The sequence below is a fragment of the Haliotis cracherodii genome, unplaced genomic scaffold (genome assembly GCF_022045235.1).
Source record: "Haliotis cracherodii isolate W230 unplaced genomic scaffold, xgHalCrac1.p SCAF_1, whole genome shotgun sequence".
Lineage (NCBI taxonomy): Eukaryota > Metazoa > Mollusca > Gastropoda > Lepetellida > Haliotidae > Haliotis > Haliotis cracherodii.
Window position 1 is genome coordinate 8,747,720 of NW_027266264.1, and position 24,047 is coordinate 8,771,766.

At 39.2% G+C, this 24,047-nt stretch overlaps 3 protein-coding genes across 3 annotated transcripts in view; 1 reads left to right on the forward strand and 2 right to left on the reverse strand.

Annotated features, from left to right (window-relative positions):
* Positions 1 to 130: 130 nt before the first annotated feature.
* Positions 131 to 10,089, reverse strand: LOC139459346 (N-acetylgalactosamine kinase-like). The gene is made up of 8 exons (XM_071240813.1): positions 10,008 to 10,089; positions 9,466 to 9,589; positions 8,822 to 9,056; positions 8,137 to 8,235; positions 6,808 to 6,960; positions 5,274 to 5,484; positions 3,965 to 4,166; positions 131 to 2,281 (listed from the first exon to the last, which is right to left on the reverse strand). Exons 2-8 carry the CDS (start codon positions 9,549 to 9,551, stop codon positions 2,080 to 2,082), a joined length of 1,188 nt encoding a protein of 395 aa, XP_071096914.1. The 5' UTR covers positions 9,552 to 9,589; positions 10,008 to 10,089; the 3' UTR covers positions 131 to 2,079.
* Positions 10,090 to 12,997: 2,908 nt separating this feature from the next.
* On the forward strand, positions 12,998 to 16,465 carry LOC139459357 (large ribosomal subunit protein mL65-like). Its single transcript, XM_071240823.1, has 4 exons — positions 12,998 to 13,762; positions 14,129 to 14,243; positions 14,745 to 14,912; positions 15,369 to 16,465. Exons 1-4 carry the CDS (start codon positions 12,998 to 13,000, stop codon positions 15,746 to 15,748), a joined length of 1,428 nt encoding a protein of 475 aa, XP_071096924.1. The 3' UTR covers positions 15,749 to 16,465.
* A 1,721-nt stretch (positions 16,466 to 18,186) lies between these two features.
* Positions 18,187 to 24,047, reverse strand: part of LOC139459367 (coiled-coil domain-containing protein 87-like) — a 34,016-nt gene continuing 28,155 nt past the window's right edge. Inside the window, exons 26-31 of the mRNA XM_071240831.1 lie at positions 23,413 to 23,479; positions 22,933 to 23,067; positions 22,569 to 22,683; positions 21,959 to 22,020; positions 20,052 to 20,132; positions 18,187 to 19,317 (exon numbers count right to left, since the gene is read on the reverse strand). Coding sequence (XP_071096932.1) covers positions 19,159 to 19,317; positions 20,052 to 20,132; positions 21,959 to 22,020; positions 22,569 to 22,683; positions 22,933 to 23,067; positions 23,413 to 23,479 — 619 coding nt within the window. The 3' untranslated portion in view covers positions 18,187 to 19,158. The remainder of the gene's footprint in view (positions 19,318 to 20,051; positions 20,133 to 21,958; positions 22,021 to 22,568; positions 22,684 to 22,932; positions 23,068 to 23,412; positions 23,480 to 24,047) is intronic.

Below are 24,047 nucleotides of genomic sequence, written 5' to 3' on the forward strand. Positions count from 1 at the left end.
ATAAAAAATTGTGTCTATCTTGTCATCTGTCAACTTCTAAGTAATGCCTATCAAACAATTCATTCTATTAATATTTTCCAATGCTATATATCTTTATCAATCAAATCAAGAAAGAAACATACATTTTAGAATACGTTTATTAAAAAACAGTGTACAGAGATCGTGATGTGTCTGTGTAAAGTATAACAAATAGTTCAGAAGATAAAGTTGTTTCCTGTATATTCCTCCGACTTCAATGCTTAAACTGTGATATCATGAGATGTTTGTGTGTACATGAAAATAAGTGACAACAAATAAATGCCTCTGAGAATCCTAAGCCATTACTGCCTGCTATGTCAAGATATAAACAACAGTACAACAGCTCGATGTGACATTGTGCAGTCAACCTCGTACACAAGCTTTTCACACAACCACATTTAATGTTCATTAATGACAAAGTACAACAGCTTTATACATATCATTACCAGCGACAATAATCTATTGGTTTGTTAGAATAGGTCTTCAGCAACCCATACTTGCCGTAAAAGGCGACTATGCTTGTCGTAAAGGCGATTAACAGGATTGGGTGGTCAGGCTCGCTGACTTGGTTGATACATGTCATCGATCCCGAATGGCGTAGATCGATGCTCATGATGTCAATCACTGGATTGTCTGGTTCAGACTTGATTATTTTACAGACCGCCATCACATAGCTGGAATATTGCTGAGTGCTGGGTTAAACAAACAAACAAACAAACACTATTGGAATGTGTAATGAGTTGAACCACAGTGTGAAAAACAAAGTAGACACAATTTATGGGAAACTACTTCTTTATTTACTGAAAAGGCAATGTTTCGGTACAGATCCTGTACCGTTGTCAAGTAAGGCATAAGGATCTATACCGAAGAAGTTGTTATTCGTAAAGTGTGTCTATTTTGTCATCCATCAGCTTCTAAGTAATGCCTATCAAACAACACAATGTGAAAGTCTTAATGTTAAATCAGTGGTAAAAGAGTGCTGATATCCCAATTTCCAAACATTATTTATTCAGTGTGTTCTGTAAGCTCATAAACTCTAATGTGATATCTTTTTGGGTATTGTTTGTTACCTCATAACACAACACTATTACATTCCACACTGCACAGAATACAGTGTACTGTCTATGACAGGCTAGATTCACTAACACAGATAACATACACAGACTATCAGATACTTGCTACGATACAACAAATATTTTCTAATAAATGTGATCCCACTTGCATACAACTACATCAACACTATAAAACTAAACAGCCTGGCAAAAATATCCTCCCTCAAATGATCTACAGACTTATCTAACCTAGGACTACGGTCTGGTCAATCTGTCACAGATTTTATTTCCATTACAACCGAACAATGTGTGACTAGAGACTAAACAGAAATTAGGCTGGAATTTTGGAATTTTGGCTGGACTGATGAGTCTATGCATAGTCCAGTCAAAATCGAAATTGACATCTGCTTCATAAACAACATGGCAACTGCCATGACGAATTCGTTTGATTACAAGATTTGCAGACCATGTGTTTCGTCAACTGGGCGTCAACAGATATTTTCAAAATCTTTACACATGTGATTGGATGCACTTTGCAAGTTAAAACCTGTTTTATTACAATGAAGATCTTTATTAGTGACGAGATCGTCTTTACTGGTCACCGCAATTTTGTTCGGCAAATTTAAGTGATATGAGAGGTAGAATATGATTGGTCAGTAGGTGGGACATAGAAGGGACATAACTCGTAATATCAACTGGTGGCGCTATAATCAAGCCCAGAAATTACGGCCTAGTTCGGCAAGGGTGGAAACTGGACTTTTAACATCAGTGTGGTAAATCTGTCACAGATTTTAACATTGTGTGACTGGAAAATAAACAGATTTGAAATAATTTCAGTTCCACAGATCAAAATTGTGACCAAACAATACAACCTCTCCATTTGTCTACACATTAACAATACAAGCCGACACATAATTTCACATTTTGACTTGAACTATAGACAGAGCTTTGGAGAATGTGGCCATTCAAAGAGAAGTAAAAGGCACTTGATGAAGTTTGGTGATGTCATTCACTCTGTGTATATAGCAGCGCCGCCACCAGGCTGGGTACCAAACAGCGATGTTGCCACTCGAGATTGGCGTTGTGAGTTATCATAGTATTCTTCTTTCACTTTGGCAAGGAATGGCTTGACCTGGTCTGCTGGTACCACGGACACGGCACAGCCGCCCCACCCAGCTCCGGTCAGACGGGACCCAAGCGCCCCAGCCTTCCTGAAACACACAGTAAAATGAATGTAACCCATATCAATATACAGTAGATTTTCAAATCAGGATAAAGACATCACTTTCGGTTTGGAGACATCTTCCCGAGCCAAGGGAGTTAACTGACTTTAAAAGTCCAGTTTCCACCCTTGACGAACTAGGCTGGAATTATGGTGTTATATTTTGGCTGGATTAAAGGGATTATGCAGAGCATGTGTACAGTCAACTTGGCATCAACAAATATTTTCAAAAAAATTTCATGTTTTTAATCAAGGTGCTCATGTGATTTTATGCACTTTCGAGTTAAAACCTGTTTTATTACAATGAGGATCTTTATTAGTGATGAGATCATATTGACTGCATGGGCACCGTGACAAATGCAAGTGATATGAGAGGAGTATCTGATTGGTCAGTGGAAGGGACATAACTCATAATAGCCACTCCCTAGTTTGGCAAAGGTGGAAACTGGACTCTTACAGTCCGTTGACTACCTTGCCTCGGAAGATGGTTTTGAGATATTTTCCTTCATTCGAGTGACCTTGACCTTCAAGGTCATCCAATCACATTACTGGTTTCAACTATGAATGAGTTACAAATAAAAATTATCAATACCATACTAACAATACTTCTTGAATGAAACTACATTTGACACAGGTATGGAGTCATAAGTGACTGGAAAAGGCATTGAATTAATCTGATGTTACATGACATTTTTACCTTGAGTGATGGCATCAGTGAGACCCCACCTTAGAGATCATGAATCCTAAGTCAAATTCCTATCATTGATATTCAAGTTATCGTGTACACAAGGTTTTGTTTTAAAGCCAAGGTCATAATGAGTGACCTTGACCTTCAAAGTCGTCCAATCAAGTGAAAAATCCCCAGGGGTATATAGGAGGAATATCAAGTATGAAATCTCTAACATTTGTGGAAAACCAATTGTGGCAGCACTCAAATTCAAGGAGACTCACAACCCCTTTACTTCCGGTGCTAAACCATAAGCCAAAGTGATGGACCATTAAGAATTTCAGAAACCTATGACTGAACCAGCCTTTCAAATAGATCATACTCAGTGACTGGACAAGGGGGATAGGAGATAGGTAGACCCAAAACAAAACATACATTAAAACTTTAAAACAAAGCAACAATGAAAAGAAATAAAAACAAAATTATATTTACAGGCATGAAGTTAGACATTGCATATAGATTCACTTGCAATACTTCTCCCTGTCCCTGTCCACCTGGTGATTCCCAGGCTATTGGTAGTCCATGCTCATGTTCTGTTGAAAAGTTGAGAGTGACTGAATGTTGATTAAACCCTTTTACAACATGTGCAGCCATCTGTGCTGTCGGAGCACACATTTTAACCACCCAAGCCTCATTAGTCAGGGGGTGGTGGGGGACTTAGTGGTTAAAGCGCTCGCTCGTCATGCCAAAGACCCTGGTTCGATTCCCCACATGGGTACCATGTGTGAAGCCCATTTCTGGTGTCCACCATGATATTGCTGGAATATTGCTAAAAGTGGCGTAAAAAGCATACTCACTCACTCATAAACTCATTAGTCAGCTCTTACAACTCATGAGGCACCAGGGACCTATTCTGACATGACATTCCCACTGGTCTGTATTCAATGTTAGGAGTCACTATTATAGATCATCTGAAATCTGAATTGAAGATATAGCTCTACATACATGCAGATGTCCACCAGATTGTCCAGGTCAGGATGACTGCACTCGTACAGGTCTCGGCAACTGGCATGACTTGCACTCATCAGCTCCCCAAGACCCTCAATGCCATTGGCTGGTTTGTCATCACACACAGCCTTGAACTGCCACACACGATTAGCCTCGCCATATACATGTCTAGCACGCTGGTACAGTTTAAAGCTTTGTGCTGTTTATAAAAAAAGGATATGGTCAATGATGATCAAACATATTAGCCATACATAAAATATCCCACATCCTACATCAAGCATAAGCATTCTACATCAAACATCAGAGACAAGCACCAAGCATGAGTCCTACATCAAACATAAGTCACAATCAAACATCGGAAAAATTCATCAACATTAGTCATACATCAAACATCATTCTCCAATGATCTCACACATTTCTTAAACAGAAATGGTACAGTATTGGCCCGAGTCAAAGTTATTTCAATCAATTGAACATTAACAGAAAAACATTCGGGCTAAGAATAAGGAATTTCCACATTCTGAAGTCACCAAATGAATCTCATTCAGTTGAAAACACAAACAAAAACCTATCAAATCCACTGCAGGAGCCTTTAAAGTCTTTAACTTGTGTCTCAATGTACTAGCTTGTGTCTCAGTGTGCTAACTTGTGTCTCGGTGTACTAACTTGTGTATCAGTGTACTAACTTGTGTCTCAATGTACTAGCTTGTGTCTTGGTGTACTAGCTTGTGTCTTGGTGTACTAACTTGTGTATCAGTGTACTAACTTGTGTCTCGATGTACTGGCTTGTGTCTCAATGTACTAGCTTGTGTCTCGGTGTACTAACTTGTGTCTCGGTGTACTAGCTTGTGTCTCAATGTACTGGCTTGTGTCTCAATGTACTATCTTGTGTCTCGGTGTACTAACTTGTGTCTTGGTGTACTAACTTGTGTATCAGTGTACTAACTTGTGTCTTGGTGTACTAGCTTGTGTCTCGGTGTACTAACTTGTGTCTTGGTGTACTAACTTGTGTCTAAGTGTACTAACTTGTGTATCAGTGTACTAACTTGTGTCTCAATGTACTAGCTTGTGTCTCGGTGTACTAACTTGTGTCTCAGTGTACTAATTTGTGTCTCAATGTACTAACTTGTGTCTCGGTGTACTAACTTGTGTCTTGGTGTACTAATTTGTGTCTCAATGTACTAACTTGTGTCTCGGTGTACTAACTTGTGTCTTGGTGTACTAACTTGTGTGTCAGTGTACTAACTTGTGTCTCAGTGTACTAACTTGTGTCTTGGTGTACTAACTTGTGTCTCAGTGTACTAACTTGTGAGAGTATTAGCGCTGAGAGTGGTGCTGGCAAGTTCCTCAGCAGTGACTCCGAGGATCTGACACACTTCATCCTTGGAGTAGGTTTCCTGGTGCAGGACGTCATCCACCACCCCCAGCATGTCCTCCAGACCCAGACCCAGCTGCTGCTGCAGGTCCCCAAGACGCTTCAGTCCCCTCCACTCCACCCCCCGGGCTTTGGCCATCACCTACAAGTGGCCATCCAAATAGTAACACAGGAACAAGGAAACTTGTTTGCTTGTTTCATGGAGGAGTCTGACTTTTATCTTGAAAAAGTATAATACCGTATTCGGCATAATAAGCGCCCAGGGCGCTCTCAAAATTAGAAATATGGGGGGCTCTTATTAGAATATTATTTTGGTGAAAAAACAGTTGAAAGAAAAATTTTGTGGTTTATGCTGACAGTCTGAAATGTTTATGTATGACAGATATATTTTTCCAGAATTTAATTGCCCATAATTAAGGGTGCATATAACACATGAGTGCGTATTATACGTGAAAAAATAAGTCTTGTGTACATTGATCAATCGGAAGGGGTGCCAATTGGGATTGTTCACTAGCCAATATATTAGCAAATATCGCTGTCGGGGCTTATTAGAGCGGGCGCTTATTACGTCGAATACAGTAACTTAAATAGTCAGAATTATTATAGATGCTTTTAACAGTTTGTATAACCCTGCTGATATTTTAAGTAATTTTATATTTTGAATTTCAATTCTTCCTTAAATGTGCTACAGGACTGTTTGTGAGGGCTGCATGTGCTTGTGAAGTATTGTTAAATCAAACTCTTGGGGGAAAGTTACTTTTAATAGATGTACGTGTCATGTGCTCTTAATTCTTCTGTGAAATAAATAGCAGAAAATGCCAAATAAAGCATCTTCAAATGAGACAGGTATGGTTAACCTGCGATGACTGTAATTTAAATGTTGTTTCAAGAGTTAATGTACCTTGAACGTAAATATGTAATAACATCAGTTAACATGACCTGTACTAGGCATCTTCAAATGAGAAAAAAGACGAGTGACATTTGCTGATGCAGCTTGCACTCAAAGCATCACTATCATGTTGGATTTACCGGTAAATATATCTGTACCCGGTACGTTCTTATTGTTTATCTTTTGGTGTTGGTCTTTCTCCAAGGCATTATATATATTATTGTACTTGTCCACACATCTTCCAAGACCAAGATACAAAGGGACATAACTCTTTGCTGGAATCACATTTCTCCCTAAACCAGACTTCTGTCTAAACCGGACTTAAATCCCAGTCCCATTCATGTCCAGTTTGGGCAATTCAACTGTATGTAAATCACTAGCCTTGCTCCAAGGCTGTACTGAAGGATGGATGTATAGTAATTCTGTCCGTATAATAGGCAAGTCTAGATAAATGGACATTACTAGGATTAAAGTCTTTCATGCAGAGGATATGTTCTTATTATTAATGTAATCTAGAAATTTTGATTTAAACTAATAATCATTGCTTTAGAGACTTGTGCCAGTCTAGTAAATCACCTGTGTTGCAAGTCTGCACTCCACCACGCGGATGTTGAAGTGGGATGTCGCTGCCTTGTTGGCCTCTACACAGCTGTTACTGATGACAAAGGCAGCGCCCTCTGGTAGCCGTACATCCACTGACCTCAAGGGGTTGAACTCTATCAACTTTGCCTGAAATGATGGAGAAATTGTTATATTTTGTTATGCTGAATGTTCTTACACAAAGTTTCCAGTAATGAGGCTATTAAGCATATTTCATTTAAAGGTTCACAGCAAAGGTCTATTTCATATAAAGAAATAGTGATCTACAAATTCAATTCATTTAAGAAACAAGTAACAGCTATTTATTTAAATGCATATCAACCTTTGACTTTCTAGATTGTTTGTATCAACAAGTGTTACATACACAAGCAAGGATGACATATTTGTTGGATCCAAAGGATTTCTCAATCTCATTAAAATCAGACGTAAGTTCTCGCTGCCGCTAAACAAAGATCTGAGGACATACCATAAAGGGTAACGTCAGAATGACCTTTCGCGAACTTTGACCGACTAATGAAATGTCTAACAAGAAGTCGCCACCAGCCAATTGGAAAGCAGCTTCTCGAGCTTTACGGCACTCATTTCAACCTGGTGACTTCCATTTCAGACTATGCTTTAAAAATATGTTGACACAGTTCTCCATTAAAATTTTGAAAACTGAACAAACGCACATTCCAGAATGTTCCTCCGTTCAAATGTTTATCCCATGGAAGTGAGAGATGGACGGAATCAGTCATATGGGCTGTAACTGTCGTTCCAAAAACAATGTGTTAAGGTTTTCGAGGTTGCATGATCAGAAAACACTTTCTCACTGTCACTTTCATGATCTGGTAAGCGACGCTTTGATTGGTCAGATGAAAGGTCGTTCTGACGTGACCCGTAATGGGATGTCCTCAGATCTTTGTTTAGCGATAGCGAGAACTAAGGTCTGATTTTAATGAGATTGAGGATTCCTTAACACATACTAAACCCTCTATAGTACAGTGTCGCTATTCCTGACTAACACCATTACGATCACGTCACGCTAGTGTTGTTGCTGTTGATTCTGTGCCAGGAATTCACTGGCCATTCAAACTGCCTCAACTATAGGCATGATTGGTCATTATGCAACTTTATAGAGAAATTATTTATCAATCATAACATGTCAGAGAAATCACTAGAATCTGTTGATTCCAAAAGTTGAATCAACAAGCCAAAAGGTCTTATTGAATCTACTTCAAACAGATTCAAGGATTTGGGCTTGTTGAATCTACTTCTGTAATCAACAGATTCGAGTGATTTCTCCGTTACTACTCGTCTACTTACAGTTCCCTTTTGTGCCATGAAGCAGATAGCCTGGTCCATCCCGCCCCCCTCTGTACCGATGTAGTGTTCACAATGAGCACACACGTCAGCAATCTCTTTCTGTGAACAATATCAGTACCCTTGTAAAACCGTGGCAAATGATTGTTGGATGTTTGATGCTGCACTCAGCAATATTCATGTGTAATTAATCGACCATGGCCCAGACAATCCAATGATTGACATCATCAGCATCTATCAATGCAATTGGGATACGATAACATGCATCAACGAAGTCACCAAGCCTGACCACCGGATCAATTTAGTCACCTCTTATGACTAGCACAGATTGCTGGGGACCTATTAGACTAACATCTAGTCTCTGAAATGAACATATCATACTGAAAAAAACCCAGTTGTTAAGTTATCTTCAAATTAAAATTAATGAAATGGAGCCCAGAGACACCCTTCATTTTAAGATACTGATAATGCAGAAATCTAGACTTGCCAAACATTATCGACTTGCCAAACATTATAGACTTGCGTGGGCTGTATTCGATATATTTGTAACAGGGTCTGTAGGACAGACAGGGACCTATATTCTTTCCTGGAATCCCCAGGTTTGCTCAAATTTAAAAAGGTTTGAAAAAAATTAATTCAGCTTTCGTAAGCAAAATATTTTTCAATAACTGTTTGGGAACACACTCACCTTGGACATTGTCCAGCCATTAGCATGCATCGTGGTGAGGGCAGCACAGCACACGAGAGCACTGGAGCTGGACAGACCTGCACTCTGTGGCACCGTCCCCTCCACCATGCAGGTGAAGCCCCGCCCCTTGCTGCCCACGTGCTCCATCACCCCCCTGACGCCACACAGCACATAGTTGTACCACTGGGGGTCCGTGCTGCTGATGCTGAAGCTCTCAACATCCGTCTCAAAATCACTGTGAAGACAAACACACTGTAAAGAAGCCTAGCTCTGAGCCTAGCAGCTAGTGTTCCAATATCAGGGCTGGAAATCAACCAAGACATTACTGGTCCAAATGGTGATAACATGTGCCATCCCTGTAATATTTGGTCAGTTTTAAAAAATCAGCACTCTTAAAGAGTCCATTGATTGTCATTTAGAACTGGGTGGGGCACAGTTATAAACCTACTGCCACTTTTGCCTATGGTATTGTAGATATCTTTCTAACCTCTTGGGAGGTTTTACCTTTTCCAAGTAAGACCTGGTGTGAGGTCTTACTTTTTCCTAGGGACTCGAACCTGCAACCTTACATGTCGTGTTAAGTTTTGAAACCCACTGTTTTCCCACTGAGCCAACGGGGCAGGGGGTGAAAGAAGGATACTTACGGATATTTGGGGTTTGTGTTAGACATGGTAATTTTGCCTGAGTCGTTAGGTCTGGTGGCAAAGACGACATCTTGTTCAATGGCCATAGGCAAAACAGCATAACCACAGTAGTCGATGTGTTCACCTAGAAGTTAAATTGAACTGTGTTAATTGTTTCTGATGTCAGTTTCAGTTGAACATTTCCAGGAAAATATAGCGGAATACAAACAGAAACATGAAACCAAATGAACTTCTTCCTTATAATAACTGGAATTTAAAACGCAAATACCTGACCCTGATTTTGATATGGGTCAAATCTCTTCCCAGGCAATTGTAGAACAACTTGAATAGAATCTTCAGCTACATGTATTTCTGAAACACACTACTATATTGTCAGGAACAAATACTGACATTTTCCTCATCTCGTATAGAATTATTGCTCAGTAAATGATGAACACCTTTATTGTGGAAATGATTTTCTTGTTTTGTTGGAAATAAAAAGAATGGTACATATCCACTTTCTCAACTCTGTAGTGCTGTACATTGAAGTATCTGAAACTCACCAATGAGATTCACCCTCCCAGATGCTCTGGCATAAAATGTGGGACTGCCTTCAAATTTGGACCTGAAAGCTGCCTTAATTGCATCATATCTGAAATATTGGAATTTTACACAATTCAGTCACTGAGTGATAATACTTGTGTGTCTCCAATGCATCACATAATCTACAAAACAAAACATACATTAATAGTTGATTGAACTGTAACCATTCATTTCAAGACCGAATATATAAAACTGATTCAAATACATTGGTTTGACAAATGTCACTGTGCACCTGCACTTCCCTTTCTCCGAGACAAGCTCATGCATAAAATGACGTGCTTCTATATTTATTATTTGTCCTCATAAGTTCATCAGGAAGATTTGAGCAACATGATACTGTATCTTGTTCTGTGTTTATCGGCTACTTTTCCCATATCATCATTGGGATGCACTTGACTAAGACACATAAAATTACTAAAATACCAAATGATGAAAAATATTAACCAAATATATGCAGTGTATCCTCTTTAATAAAACATGAGGATTGTTAATATCCAAGTAATTATCCATGTTAATTGTCAATAACTCCAATTTTATAGTTCTCACCCACAGTTACAACTGATGAAACATTAGCTTGAAATGATAATAATCCAGACGTTTAAGCACCATGGGCTGGGACACTTAAATGATTACAGGTTACCAGGTCACAACAATATAATTGCCATATAAGGTTTGAAGCAACACAAAGTTACTGAAAGGTGCAACTATTTGATGTAGACCTCCTGTTATTTGTGGTATATAATGCAAGAATGGCATTGTGATGTACAACAACATATACAAGCCTACTTTGTCTGTTTCGTAGGGGTGAAACGATACAGCAAGGTGAGGATACGACACGTATCGAGATACATAGGTCACGATACAATACATATTGCGATATTTCAGAGTTGAAAGGGAAAAGTTAGCTGTTGAAACGTGTTCGTATTAGCTATAGGAGTGAACTGGGAATGCTATTTGAATGGCAACTTTGCTGGTAGGGGTAGGGGGTGGGGGGTGAGGAAGGTGTCATTATATCATATTACCATGCACCCTCGAAATGCTTTCAAAATAGCAATGCATGTGAAAAAGAGCACCCAAAGACGTATATACATCTATATACGTTTTTGGAACACCACACACAAGGGAGAACTGGTCATGCACAACAACTTAAGACAGTCTACTAAACAGGTGTCTGCTCAATATCACTTGCCACGTAAGATATGCTTATTGATATTATCAAAGTGATACGGTGAATAGATATATATCCAAGCTTTATAACCACCATGTTTAAATCTCTAGTATCTATTAAGGCCAACGGCAACCTCTGAGCATCAATGTCATTACCATGGTGACAATGTAACCAAATTATCACCTCCTTTTTGCTTCTGGGGGCACGCCTACCACTGGTGGGTTGTCCGCCATCTTTATGTCATGTGATTCAAGTCATGTGATGTCTTTTTGAAAACGCGGGTAATGTGACTTATGGAACTGATACAATACGATATTGTCTGTTAGTTCAGAAAGTTTAATTTGTCTTAAACAAAAACTTGTAGCTTGTCATATCAGCTGCTTATTGAAATATCAGATTCCTGATAAGTCATGTCGAAACAAGTACGCTGGTAATATTTAACTTCCAAAACTGGTTCCACGTGAGATCAAGCACTGTCTTCCAGGAATTACATCACAAACATTTACAGACCATTGTGGCGTCATCGACTACCATGACGTCACAATCAAATGGCATGTCTACACTCTGCAACTGAAGCTGTGGTTACACACCGTTTGTTTGTTGTTTAACGCTGCAATCAACATATATTCCAGGTACATGACGGCGGTCTGAAATTAATCGAGTCTGGACCCGACAATCCAGTGAGTCGGCGAGCTTGACCGCCCGATCCCTTTAGTCGCCTCTTTCAACAAGCATAGTCGCCTATTATGGCAAACATGGGTTGCTGAAGGCCTAGATTCCACCTCGCATCTTCACGGGTTTTGTTACACACTGAAAAAAAATGGAAGAAAGATTTGGGATGATAAACAGAATCTCCCCGTCGTGTCTTTGATACCAGTAATTCTCTTACGTTATATGAGTGATTCAGTTAGAGATATTATGATTAACTGATTTCACTTGTTTGATCAGTAATTAGGTTAACAATAACATTATTCATTGCACTGAATAAAACGGCCTGCCTGTTTGACATCATTTTTCTTTAAAAGATATGATAAATCTACTGATATCATAAATTCATTTCACATCAGTAATATTTATGAATTAATGAGATCATTAGAACATTAATTGACAATAATGATGGTATGAATTTAATTAATTAATTATAACAGTAAATAGGTCATAAATGTGAAAACGGTTTGGCTTGTGTTCTCATGATCGCAACATCTAAATTGAATTACAAAGGAGGAAAAATGAACAATAACGTAACAATGAGACCTAATCAGTAATGTATCAATTGGTCAAAATGTCCCGAAGCCGCATTGCCACGATGTCAGCCTTTGGAAACGTTTGGTTTGAATTCTAGCATCTAGCATTTATTTCAAGTGGTTACTTATCCTCACAGTACAGTTAAAATTATCTATTTATCGTTCTATATGTGAGAATTCCGTTGTGATTAGAGGGTCATCGTTTGTAAGTTACAGGGGACATTAAGTAAGTTTCTATAATGGATTTTCAAGGAAATACTTGTACACTAGAACATTACTATTTAAATGCAAACACTTTCGGAGATAGTTTGTAGTTATCTGGTGATAAGGCATTTCAATAAATTTGGAAACACGTTTACACAAAATGTCAAGCGATGTATGGTTCACCTGAATGTTTTAATTTTTATATTAGCGACGCCCATGTTTTAGATCTATACTAACATTTAGTAGGTGTCTGGGGTGGTGAAAATGTTTCATAGTGGAAAAGATCATGTTGACCAATCAAAATGTTTGCTACATTCACACCGAAGGTAACAAAATGGCGGCGGCCATGTGTGGTCGTGTTGATATGACTTCGAGGGTTTGTGAACGCTTGTTGAAGGTATCTCGTAGGCACAGCAGTTTGGTTCATCAAAATGCAGTGGTGGAACAAGAAAGCCAAGACCTATACCCACCTGTCAGACCCAAGTTCCCCGAGGGTAGCTGGGGAGCAATGGATAAGCGCCAGGCATGGCTCTGGCGAGGGAAGAAGGACAAGTTATCAAATATCCCGTCAGTGACAGGCAGGATTGACATGATCACCAAGAAAAAAATGACCATGTGGAAATACAAGATAGCGGAAAGATACCCCCGAGTTTTGCCGTATCAGCAGTATGCTACCAAAACTCACCTTGTGAAGGGGTTGCCAAGTTTGTACTCTTCCCTTGAAGTGGATGAAGTTGTTAAAAAAATAAAACCAAGTGTTATTGACACACTTTGTTTAGAAAATGAGACACTTGTTAGGGACAAATTAATTTCAAAGGCTTCTCCATGGGAAAGGTCGGTACTTAGCTCGCAACTAATGCTGAAAAGTTTGCTCAGTACTCTCTCAACATGTCTTTCAGCTGATTGTGATCATCTAAACACTGCACAGTTTGATGAAAACGTGCGAGTAGAGGCATTTTGGGATCGACATGGATTTAGCCGTCAGAAAGTAATAGACAATGACGAGGATAATAAGAAATTTTTGACAGTTGATGAAAGTCGATTACAGGCTTGTCAGCGAGCAGATTTTGTCATCAGGAGTGAAAACCCACTGCCAGAGGTATGGGTTTCCAGTATCATAAGTATTAAATATGCTTAGGTTTGTTTGACATTTTAGTTTGTCTGAGACCACTTGGGTTAATGATAATTATTAGTGTATGGCACCTGATGTAAATCATGTGCGACACAAAAGGTTGAATTAAGAATGTTTAGAATGTAATATACATGATATAATGATAAGATTCTAGTACCATGGAAACAATATTAATTACACATGCATCAGTTGCATATTGATGCAGACAGATTACGTTGTCATTACGTTTGTTACTGGTTGTGCATTCATGGTAACATCTGACATCATCATGGTAATATTCATACATGTTAAGGTGGAATAGACAACATTGTTAAAGTGCTTCTCTTGTTTCAGTTTTTGTCCCGGGGTGATGAGTTTTGTCAGACAGCAGCCTATCCTGAGCTGGAGTATCATCCCGTAACATATGGACAGAGCTTTGCGCATAAGCTTCAGCCTTCAGTTGTTGCTGGTATGTAACTGTCACTTTCTTAGCATGTTTTGTGTCAATTAAAAAAGTGTGTGTTAAAAAGATATATTACCATGATGACTTCTGTTAGCTAAAAACAAACTATGACTAGCATCAATACTATCATGAGCATTTTAGTATTTTCAAATTGCTTAGTGCTTTGTTTATGTTGTTAATATGGCAAGGCAAACAACCACTCTATTATCAAATTCAATATTGAGTGATTATTGTTTAACAAGTGTTAACAAATAAGTGGAAAATATGTCACTAATCATTTATAATGTTTATGTCTGGCACTAACAATAATCTGGTCATAATTTATATGCCATTTTCTGATAATACGCAGTAGACCAAATAGCAATCACTTGCACAATTACTGGTGATGCAGTTAAAAATACCCAATAGTGTAATGCACAAGGCCTGACCCCCCTCTGCACAACTGTTTTTGGTTAAAAATATCAGTTCCTTATCATCATGATCATACAGTGATGTATGTTTTTACAGGGCACTGGGTTGGTGACCCATGTGAATTTGGCTTGCTGACAGTATGTACGTCCAATGAAGTGCATGAGGTCGGCCAACAGTTTGGTGATGTTCATCGTCAGCAGCTTTTAACAGGCATGGGGATGAACTCCTCATTTACAAGACTTGTAGCTGAGGCTTACTATCAAGGTAATATACTTCTTATGGTGATCAGGAAGAGGTGTCTTGAGATGTGTTTCAGGATGAACTGTTTGTTGAATTAGAGCACGTAATCTGGTAATGACAGTATCCATATGTATATGTATGTGTTCACCTGTAATACATAAAAGTTTTACCGAAACCATTTTCCTTTTTGTTTTTGCATCGACTTGTGAGACCCAAACAAAATATATTTAGTAAACTTTTATGTATTTGAAATAGTGTCAACGATTCCTGAGATATTTGATGAAAATATCAGTCGTAAGTTCAGATTATTCTGTGTTGTAGAGGTGATCATGGCTGGAATGTAAGGGTCATGGTCGTGCATCACACGTTTGGCAGACTTGCAAATATGTACAGTTCAGATAACGGAGGCAAGAGTAAATTCTCAGTATATCATCAACATATAATTACCATGCATACAAACCTTTATACTTCCTTTTACAGGTTTCAGCTCTGCAATAGATGTCACGTACCCATTTACAACTCAAACCATTTTGAGTGATGGCCAACATTTTGCTTTTTTTGCGTACCAGCTGAACACATTAGAGCTATGGAAAGATGATGACGGCAACCCACTGAGGAACATCTGTTGGCACACTCCAGAGATGAAACTGTATGACTCCGTCGAGGCAGGAGAAGTGAAAGGTTTCAATGACAATGTTCTCAAACACATAGTCAAGTTTCTTCTGTTGAAGCCTGGGAGACCGGATGTAGAGCTCCGACCTTCATTACCAGCAGGGGAGCCTGCGCCCAGAGAGACCACCACTTACATTAATGATAAACAAGTGGTGGTCGTTGTCGAGGAAGAAGAAAAATATGTGTAACTGTTGTGCTTTCATCTTCTATGTTATACAGTGGGGAAGTCATACATGATGGCATGTTTATGTATTAAGGCAAAACCTTACCAACAGTGACCAAGATGGAAGACAACATTATTAGCTATGTACTGAGAGGAAAAATTAGAATTTCTTTTACAGAATAATAGCTTACTGTTGCCACACTTGTTTTCAGTTAACGTGGTTCACAGCAACAAATATGATACTGAGTGAAATTCTAGCATTTGGAGTTGTCATTGTCATTCTATTTCAAATTACATGCTTTCCTTTGGTGTAATTCCCATATTTCTTCCCATCAGCATATTGTTGGTATGCTATAGATCATGTGAAAGAAACTGTTAAAATATGCCTTTCTGTCCATCTGTCTATAAGGGGAACATGCTGAAGTGGAAAAGCAATTTTGCCATGAATGAGTTGTTTTCAGTTTAGTAATCAGACTAGTGTTGTCCTGGCTGTCAGTGACTTGTGAGTATTTCAGGAAGACTTGAAGCATGCACTGAAGTCAGATGTCATCCTGCGACATGGGTGTCACAGTGCATGGTGGGTGGTGTTGCAGTCCGGAGTAGAGACTGCCTGATATAGGAGTGTTGTGTGTGCAACACCTGTGATGTGGAGTGATAGTGCTATATTATGAGGATCAGTACAAGTGTGTTTGTTTGTATATGGAACACTTAATAAACAAGTTATTATAACCAAGGGTGTTTACTTATCAACATCATGAGCATGAAAATGGAGGGAAAACATGGAACAGCTTCATTTTCTAGTATGCTGAAACAATCTTATGTTGTTTTGACACAAGTAACTCAAATAAACTATTGCCACAACAATCAGAACATGAAACACAACTGTGCAGAAGTTTGAATCTCAGGACAACTTAACATCAAATCACCATGGAGGTGGAAGTGGAAAGGTTAATCTTTGGAGCTATCTCCCCTAAATTGTATACTGTCCCAGTTTGTATGGCTGGAGGTTCACTTTACTAAATCTGAATACATAGTGTGGCCAGTCGCATTGTAGAAAGATGGAATGTGCAGAGACGAAGCTGGCAGCTAGGATTGGATGATATTGTGTAAGATGTTGGTAAATCTACATACATTGTTTGATAGGCATTACTTAGAAGTCGACGGATGACAATTTTTATGGATAACAACTTCTTTAATACTGGGAAAAGCGACGTTTCGGTATAGATTCTTATACCTTTGTCAAGCAAGACTGAATGAGGGTACTAACTTACTTACTTTGGAGATTTAACGTGCGCTTTCCGACTGATGCGTATTTCGCACACGGGCCCGACCAGGCCATTTAATGTGTTTCCGAAAGGGGCGAAAGTGGTGTGTGCAACCCAAGAGGGGGCTTTAGGGGTTGCTTTTATAGAATTTTGGAATTTTGAGATTTGGAATAGGTGCCAATGGGGTTGGGGAGAACTAAGGGAGCTGGGTATGGTGGATGTTTGTTTGTTTATGTAATTTTGATTTGGTAGATTATAGTGTTTTTAGATGCGTTTTATTAGTTCCCTTTTGATTAAGAATATGCCTAAGGCCTTGAAGTTTTCTAGTTTATTTTGTGGGTTTAGTAATGAGGGACATAGTACAGAATATATATAGTAGTTGGAGGATTAACAGTAGAGGATTAACAGTAACAACAATTGCATACATGAGTGGGATAACATTGGTAGGTGTTGACAACAAAGGGATAATGCTGTCACAACACGATGGACAGAGAACACATAGGTGGAAGCCAATAGGGACTTGAAGCCAATAAACAGGATAAGTGATTATTGTTTGATGAGTTCATAGTAGGCGGATGGGATGAAATAGCCTTGATCTCTGTTGATTGATGGCTTGTGGCAGTGAATGTGGACTGCTTCTGTTAGTTTTCTTTTAGTGAAATCATGGAGGTTGTTGGCAAGGACTACAGAATCTACATACACCTAGTAATTGAAGCTGATGCATTTTTTCAGTAATTGGTCCTGTTTGTTTTACAGTATTTATGTCATTATTGATGTGTTCCTTGGTGCATGTGAAAATCAAGCAATGTTTGTACATGGATTGGCTTTTGGATGCCTAGGTTTTTCTTAATTAACATTATTAAAGAAGTCTGTAGGAAAGTATTTGGTTGTGTGTAACCTTGAGGCATCAAGAATGTATGAGCCGATCATCTATTAACCTGAAGCAATCTTCCTAATGTTAAACATATTCTTGTGAGTAAACACGGCTCGTTTTTGACAATTGTGTCACATGATGTTCCTGCCTTCTCCCGGAAAACTGAGTTGTTGCTGGTTACAAATAACTCATCATTGTAACTCAACCTCATATCCTGACTACAACTGTCTCCAGTGATTGTGGCGTCAACATGATGATTGCCAAGAGAGTGCTTTGGAAGTTTACATCTTGTTTGAAATGAGCATAATCTGATTTCTTCTTCAATGATTTATTCCGACATGTAAATGAACATATAAAATATCTAGTACAATAATATGTAACTGTACAAAAAATGTTGACCATATAACAAGAAAACTCCAAACAAAATAAACCGTAAAAAATCAGCAGTAGTGTAAATGTTAATTTATCACAGTTCATACCTTCACGGACGGTTGATCACATTTATTTGCATATAAGATATAGGAGTAAATATTAATTACTTTTCACATTTTGTAATGAGGAACTGGTTTCCTTGAGAATACTGGAATAGTAGCTGACTCCTCTCTGTGTGCTTTGAAGCCAGATTTTTCTTTATGTTTCAAACACTCAAGAGAACAAGCAGGTGTAAATATGCATGAAGATTATATCAAATCATTTCTACAAATCAACATAAATAAACAATGCATTCAAATCACAACCACCTCAAGCAAACATTGAAATATCGAGTTCTTTTCGTATAGAAATTGTGAACTGTAACGCTTAGTCCAACAGTTCAAACATTAATAACAGTTACACAATAGGCTTTGGTATTTGAAATCAACATACAGGCACTCATTTCCTCAGGAAACTAAGTAGCAACCTTGACAGGAACAGGTTTATTTTGGAATTTTACAAATATTTCATGTACATTAGAATTGTAATTCATAACCCTGGACTTACCGCTATACAAAAGACATCATGATACTTATTATTACTATATCATTTGGTAAATGCTTCCAGAATTCACAATGTATCTATCTTCAAGGCATTTTGTGAATATCCAGAACCTGTCCCCTCGCTGCCAGACTCACCAGTATCAGGGACTCTTGCGTCAGTGTGGCAGTAATGCTGACTACACCAAACATACATGTTGTGCCTATCACTTGCAGCACACCTAGTTCTGCTAACCACTGTGTATAGAGGTTGCCTACGCTGGATATACATGTTATACAAGGCTTCCCCACAAGCTGGAGGGCTACAGCTGTGGATGTCTCGCCCTCACTTGGCCTGCAGCTGCAGGGGCTCCAGCTGGGCATGTTTGAGTGGCAGCTGTCGTGTGAGAGCCTCGTACTGGATGGCGTGCTGCTTCCGCTCCTCCTGCAGCCAGTACAGCATCTCAACACGGTCCCACTTCATCTTCTCCGCGTACGGACGACCCTGACAGAGGACAAGCCATAATGACATATCTGTGTTCCTATGTGGCCTACAATTCCATTTACTTGTTCAGTGTAATTAATGATGTCTGAGGTAAAACATAACTATTATCATATATATTAATGCTAAAATCTATCAAAAATGATATCATTAGTGAACTTGCATATAGTAATATGGAACAGGATCCACTTGCACAAAGTGATCTTAGCTCCACTACGATTGTAACTCCCATAGTTTAAAATAGACTTAAGACAGTCATAGAGCTAAGATCACGTGGGCAAGTGGACCCAATTAAGGCCAGTCTTCTGTTTTTCTCTTTTTTAAAGATTTTCAGTGCCAAAGATCCGCATCAGTAGACATTTTAGGTGGGAAAAAGTCATTCAGAGTTTATTTTTCTACTTTCTATTCTATAAAGTTTTCTAAATATGTTGCTGGTTGTGAAATATGCCTCAAGGTCTTGTATTCTAAAGTGTTCTGTGCACTTTTGTTTTGTGGTGAACAAACTAACTGACATTATGCAGACCAAATATAAATTAGTCCTTTTCATATCTCCCCCCAAACTCTTTTACTTAGGGTGTGTGTATCTGGTTTCTTTTGTCTGTCATTTAATAATCAAGTCTGGAACAGAAATCCAATTAAACACTAAGAGTACGGATTGCGTGGTCAGTTGTAATGCATGTTAAGAAATCATAACTATTATCAGTAGTTGTGATTTGTTACCACATCCATTGACCTACCTTAAACGATATGCTGTCCTGGAACTTTTCCTTCACATAGTCAAGTTCAGCTTTAATTTCCAAATCCAGGGCATCAATACTCTGAAAGGCATAATGACAGATTCTGGATTGCCTGAAGCACAGTGAGTACAGCCTGTCATGGCATGGAAGGATGTAACAATTGATTAAACTAAAACAGCATTGCAATATTCATTGCCAGAAACCACAAGCATGTGTATGATGTTGGCAGACGAAGGATCCTCACCTGGGGAGATCTGGAATAGGAACCAATGATCAGCAGATCCTGATGTGGCTAGCAGAATGTCTACACTGAACAACAATGCTTATGTCACCCCTCCAGTGCTATCCCCATCCCGCCTCATCAACAAGATCCTGATGTGGCTAATAGGAGAACACTGCTTTCAACAAGGCTTGTGACTAGCTAATAGAGGATCACTGCTATCAACAGAGGGGGGTGACATCCCCAGTGCTATCTCTCTCTCTTCACATCCCCCTGATCCTGATGTGGCTAATAGAGGAACACTGCCTTCAACAAGGCTTGTGACTAGCTAATAGAGGATCACTGCTATCAACAGAGGGGGTGACACACCCAGTGCTATCTCTCTCTCTCTTCACATCCCCCTGATCCTGATGTGGCTAATAGAGGAACACTGCTTTCAACAAGGCTTGTGACTAGCTAATAGAGGAACACTGCTTTCAACAAGGCTTGTGACTAGCTAATAGAGGAACACTGCTTTCAACAAGGCTTGTGACTAGCTGATAGAGGAACACTGCTTTCAACAAGGCTTGTGACTAGCTAATAGAGGAACACTGTGTTCAACAAGGCTTGTGACTAGCTAATAGAGGAACACTGCTTTCAACAAGGCTTGTGACTAGCTAATAGAGGAACACTGTGTTCAACAAGGCTTGTGACTAGCTAATAGAGGAACACTGCTTTCAACAAGGCTTGTGACTAGCTAATAGAGGAACACTGCGTTCAACAAGGCTTGTGACTAGCTAATAGAGAAACACTGCGTTCAACAAGGATTGTGACTAGCTGATAGAGGAACACTGTGTTCAACAAGGCTTGTGACTAGCTGATAGAGGAACACTGCTTTCAACAAGGCTTGTGACTAGCTAATAGAGGAACACTGCTTTCAACAAGGCTTGTGACTAGCTAATAGAGGAACACTTGTGTTCAACAAGGCTTGTGACTAGCTAATAGAGGAACACTGCTTTCAACAAGGCTTGTGACTAGCTAATAGAGGAACACTGCTTTCAACAAGGCTTGTGACTAGCTAATAGAGGAACACTGCGTTCAACAAGGCTTGTGACTAGCTAACAGAGGAACACTGTGTTCAACAAGGCTTGTGACTAGCTAATAGAGGAACACTGCTTTCAACAAGGCTTGTGACTAGCTAATAGAGGAACACTGCGTTCAACAAGGCTTGTGACTAGCTAATAGAGAAACACTGCGTTCAACAAGGATTGTGACTAGCTGATAGAGGAACACTGTGTTCAACAAGGCTTGTGACTAGCTAATAGAGGAACACTTGTGTTCAACAAGGCTTGTGACTAGCTAATAGAGGAACACTGCTTTCAACAAGGCTTGTGACTAGCTAATAGAGGAACACTGCTTTCAACAAGGCTTGTGACTAGCTAATAGAGGAACACTGCGTTCAACAAGGCTTGTGACTAGCTAACAGAGGAACACTGTGTTCAACAAGGCTTGTGACTAGCTAATAGAGGAACACTGCTTTCAACAAGGCTTGTGACTAGCTAATAGAGGAACACTGCTTTCAACAGGGCTTGTGACTAGCTAATAGAGGAACACTGCTTTCAACAAGGCTTGTGACTAGCTAACAGAGGAACACTGCTTTCAACAAGGCTTGTGTCACCCCCAGCGTTGTAACCCACACATGTATTACCTTGTAGTAGAAGCTCCTCTGCCTCGCCTCCTCCAGCCTCAGCACCGAGCTGCCCTTGTGTCCTGCAACATCCCACATTAACCATGTCATGCCTGGTACAGTACAAGTGCTCATGTTGAGAGTAGTCTGTACTTCTTAAAAACTGTTAGTAAGCTTTCTACTTCTAAGACCATGAGAGATATTAATTCCAGACTTGGCCAAGTCTGTTAGGCAAATACTATATGCACATTATTCAATTAAACCATATGATGCGTCATAAAATCTCCCTTCTTGCCGCTGCCATGTATGGACAGACTTCTGAGAGTGAGATCTGTGAGGAAATTGATGAGGATCTGAGGTTGGCAGTGGTGTTAAGAATGTTTGGAATAGTTTTACAATATGTATTACACAGTTTATACAAAGAGGACATCATAGAAATACTACAAGTGGACAAGAACTTAGAAGAGGTGTTGTTTAGGTTAGGGATAAATTGCACGAAAAGGTGGATGACACATAATCATTCCTGCCTAACTGATAACAAGCTTTCCTTTATACTACCTCAGTTGGTCACATGACAAAGTGAAACATTCACAGCAGAATCCCCGCTGACATGCATCTTCAATGTACAAACCTTTCTCAAAGAATCTGTTGGGATCAGAGGCCCTTCTTTCAAAGTTTTCTAATTTCTCCAGGAGAGCTTCTCGTTTGAGAATCAGATCCGCTGCACTCTCCCACTTCTCCATGACCTGGTAACCGAAAATTAAAAGCAACAATCATGATTTGTTTTCCTTGTTTCGGAATGTTGGACCTTATTGAAAAAGTATCAAAAGTGGTTAACTGCATCCTTTTCAAAACAATCATAATTCTTGCTTATTACTTGAAAGATTTTATTTGAGGACAATTGCTGTTAGCACGTTTAGTTACAGAAAATTCGATAAATAGAGAGATAAAACAACAAGATACTAAAATGCCACTTCAAGAAAACAGGATCCTACCTCATCAAGTCTGTCAAAGAACTCATTACAGCTGTACTTGATGGCCATGTCCAGTTTCATGCTGTCGGTCATCTTGAGACACGCCCACACACGCTCCAGGCGCTCCTGTGGTGTTGCTGGTTTCTTGAACTCTGCCTGCATGTGCAAGAACCCAGAAAATTTACTTGTCAGGATGTTATAACCCAACAACACAAGCTGTAACGACTTATGGGAAAAGATCCTTCAAATATACAGCAGCCTCAATGTCAAATGATCTACCACTGCAAATATAACAATCCCCAAACTTATCATCAGTTAAACACATTCCTTGTGAGACAGGCTTTCCCCTCAACAGTCTCTTGACTCTGACTCTTTCAACAAGTGCAAATAAACAATAGAGAAGAGTAACAAAATCATGTTCTGCATCTGCATAATGTTGATATATGTACATGAAACTAATGCTGATGGTTTATTTGTATGTTTAATTGATGGTTGTCCTACCTCAGATGACTTGGATGCTGCGGAGTGGGTGGTGTTTGTTTGTCTCCCCGATGCTTGAGATTTGGCTCTGGATACAAATAAGCTGAGTTATCATACTCCATGTCAGAATGATGAGATCTGATTGGTTCACATGATCTATCCTGCCTTGGAGGGAAATACATTTCTCAGCGGGAGAATAAAATATTAAACCATGTTGGTAAGATAGATTTGTTGTAGCAGTATCACTTGGGGTGCATGTAGTTTCATGCTTCAATCGACATAAAGACACCAGTCCCATTTGTCTCATACCTGTCAAATATGGCAGGAAGATTATGATTATGATTATGGCAGATGACTAGAGTTCATGTATGTGTGATGCCTGCATTCTCTCAGTAAAGAGATACTCAGTTTGAACAGGATACACTGGGTAATACGCAGTGTTGTTATAATAGTGGATTTTTTATTTTTTACCCCGTGTATTTGTATGCAAACAACTCAAAATTAATTCGGTGGTGGTGATTGATGTTGCATATTTACACAAACCTGTGATGATCTGTGTGAGAATAGGTCTTCAGCAACCCATGCTTGTCATAAGAGGCGACTAACGGGATAGGGTGGTCAGGCTCGCTGACTTGGTTGATACATGTCATCGTATC

What these genes read in the sequence shown, in the direction of transcription:
- LOC139459357 (XM_071240823.1), top strand. Translation starts at nt 12,998, where the DNA reads ATGGCGGCGGCCATGTGTGGTCGTGTTGATATGACTTCGAGGGTTTGT. An exon ending in GTGAAAACCCACTGCCAGAG is followed by an intron (nt 13,763 to 14,128) that starts GTATGGGTTTCC and finishes CTCTTGTTTCAG; the next exon opens with TTTTTGTCCCGGGGTGATGA. An exon ending in AGCTGAGGCTTACTATCAAG is followed by an intron (nt 14,913 to 15,368) that starts GTAATATACTTC and finishes TTCCTTTTACAG; the next exon opens with GTTTCAGCTCTGCAATAGAT.
- LOC139459346 (XM_071240813.1), bottom strand. Translation starts at nt 9,551, where the DNA reads ATGGCCATTGAACAAGATGTCGTCTTTGCCACCAGACCTAACGACTCA. An exon ending in AACACAAACCCCAAATATCC is followed by an intron (nt 9,057 to 9,465) that starts GTAAGTATCCTT and finishes TTGTCTTCACAG; the next exon opens with TGATTTTGAGACGGATGTTG. An exon ending in TCATGGCACAAAAGGGAACT is followed by an intron (nt 6,961 to 8,136) that starts GTAAGTAGACGA and finishes CCATCATTTCAG; the next exon opens with GCAAAGTTGATAGAGTTCAA.